Source organism: Coptis chinensis, chromosome 3, assembly GCF_015680905.1.
Source record: "Coptis chinensis isolate HL-2020 chromosome 3, ASM1568090v1, whole genome shotgun sequence".
Classification (NCBI taxonomy): Eukaryota; Viridiplantae; Streptophyta; class Magnoliopsida; order Ranunculales; family Ranunculaceae; genus Coptis; species Coptis chinensis.
In genome coordinates this window covers 84,641,016-84,643,007 of record NC_141458.1, presented here as the reverse complement: position 1 = coordinate 84,643,007, position 1,992 = coordinate 84,641,016, and the positions used below count along the sequence as shown (strand labels likewise).

At 46.3% G+C, this 1,992-nt stretch overlaps 1 protein-coding gene across 1 annotated transcript; it reads right to left on the bottom strand.

Annotated features, from left to right (window-relative positions):
• Positions 1-1,252: 1,252 nt before the first annotated feature.
• Positions 1,253-1,681, bottom strand: LOC147511212 (uncharacterized). Its single transcript, XM_086598396.1, has one exon. The coding sequence runs from the start codon at positions 1,679-1,681 to the stop codon at positions 1,253-1,255; it is 429 nt and encodes a 142-aa protein (XP_086454522.1).
• Between the last annotated feature and the right edge of the window lie 311 nt (positions 1,682-1,992).

Here is a 1,992-nt window from a genome sequence, read left to right as displayed (position 1 = left end):
TACACTGGCTTCTCCATTCTGTGGACTAGTCGGACGAGAACTGAGCTAACTGCATACTCGGTGACCCCCAAATACAAGTATAATTTCTCCCCTTGCTCTGGTCGGGACAACAAGGGGCCTTGCCCAAATACCTCTTCAACTCTTGAAATGCCTCCTCACATTCTGATGTCCACAAGAAATCTGGGGTGCTTCTTAGTAATCGATACAACGGTCTACATTTGTCGAATGACTTGGAAATAAACTTATTTAAAGTCGCGACTCTACCAGCCAATCGCTGCACTTTCTTGACATTTTGCGGTGATGGCATTTCCACCAAGGATCTTATTTGTTCGGGGTTAGTCTTTATTCCCCGGTGAGTAACAATGTAGCCCAGAAACTTTCCCGTGGTCACTCCAAATGTGCATTTCTCCGGATTCAACTTCAAATTGTATTTTCGTAGTATTCCGAATGTCTCTCTTAAGCCCTCTAAATGCTCCTCCTCAGACATGTTCTTTTCCACCATGTCATCTATGTATATTTCAATCCCTTTCCGAATCTTGCTTTCGAACATTTTCTCTCCCAACCGCTGGAAAGTAGCTCCGGCATTCTTCAATCCAAATGGCATCCTTGTGTAGCAATAAGTGCTGCCTTCTACCACAAATGTTGTCTTCTCCTGATCCGGTCCGTACATCGCGACCTGGTTATACCCCATAGATGCATCCATGAACGAATATATTTTGAATCCTGCTGTTCTATCCACCAATTCATCTACCCGCGGCATGGGATAGCTATCCTTGGGACACTCTAAATTCACATCTGTAAAATCGACGCACATATGCGTCTTGCCATTCTTTTTTGGCACCGTGACCACATTGGACAACCAATCTGTGAATTTCACTTCTTGTATTATTCCAACTCCTTTTAACCGCGCAACCTCTTCCCGAATGCCCTCTACATACTTCGGTCTAATGCTCCGCATCCTTTGCCTTACTGGCTTGGCATCTTCCTTCGTGTGTAACTGATGACATGCGAACCCTGGATCTAGTCCCGTAACATCCTCAATTACCCACGCGAATACATCTTTATTTTCTAACAAGAATTGTATTAATTTACTCTTCCACTCCTCCGGCAAAATGGACCCCACCGGCGTGAACCTCTCTTCCTCCCCATCCCCAATATTCACTACCTCAATCTCATCGAGTGTCTTTGGACCCACCGTTGACTCCTCCTCCCCTTTACAGAGGCACACTGTAATTGCTATGCTTGGCTTTTCCTAGGGTTTGAATTCTCTCCTTCTGGTCCGCGGATCAACCATTTCACTGTCCCGATGACTGTTCTTGGCCATCACCTGATCTCCTCGCACTTCATACATGCCCGTTGGGGTGGGAAATCGTATAATTTGGTAATACGTTGATTGAACAGCCTTCATCTCATGAATCCACTGCCTCCCTAAAATCACGTTGTACTGAGAAGAAGAATCTACCACCATAAACCATGCGAAGATCGTCACTGGACCCGTGGTTACATGCAATAAGAGTTCTCCCATGGGCTCCGTCATACTCCCATTGAACCCATATAAATTGGTTCGCGGAGGCCTCAATTGCCTAGGATCAATCCCCATTTCTTCCAAAGCTCCTTTGAACAACAAATCCACTACACTGCCACAGTCAATCAACACCATCTTCACCATATAGTTGCCCATCGCTATTGTGATGACCATCCGTACATCTTCATGGGGGGAATCCATAGCCCGCAGATCTGTATTGCTAAAGACAATCCTGTCTCTGTCCTCCGCTGACCCTACCCTCGGTTGTGACCTATCAGTCCCTTCGTTGACCTGATGGCTGGATGCTCGTGGTTCTCCTAACCTTATCTCTATGAGCGTTATGACTTAGTACCTCCCCAATAAAAATCACATTAATAGTTCCCAGTATTCGGTCCTGGCGCGGCAAGCGCTCCTCATTCTGTGCGCCCCTCACAAACTCCCTCATCCTCCCCTTTTCCACCAATCTC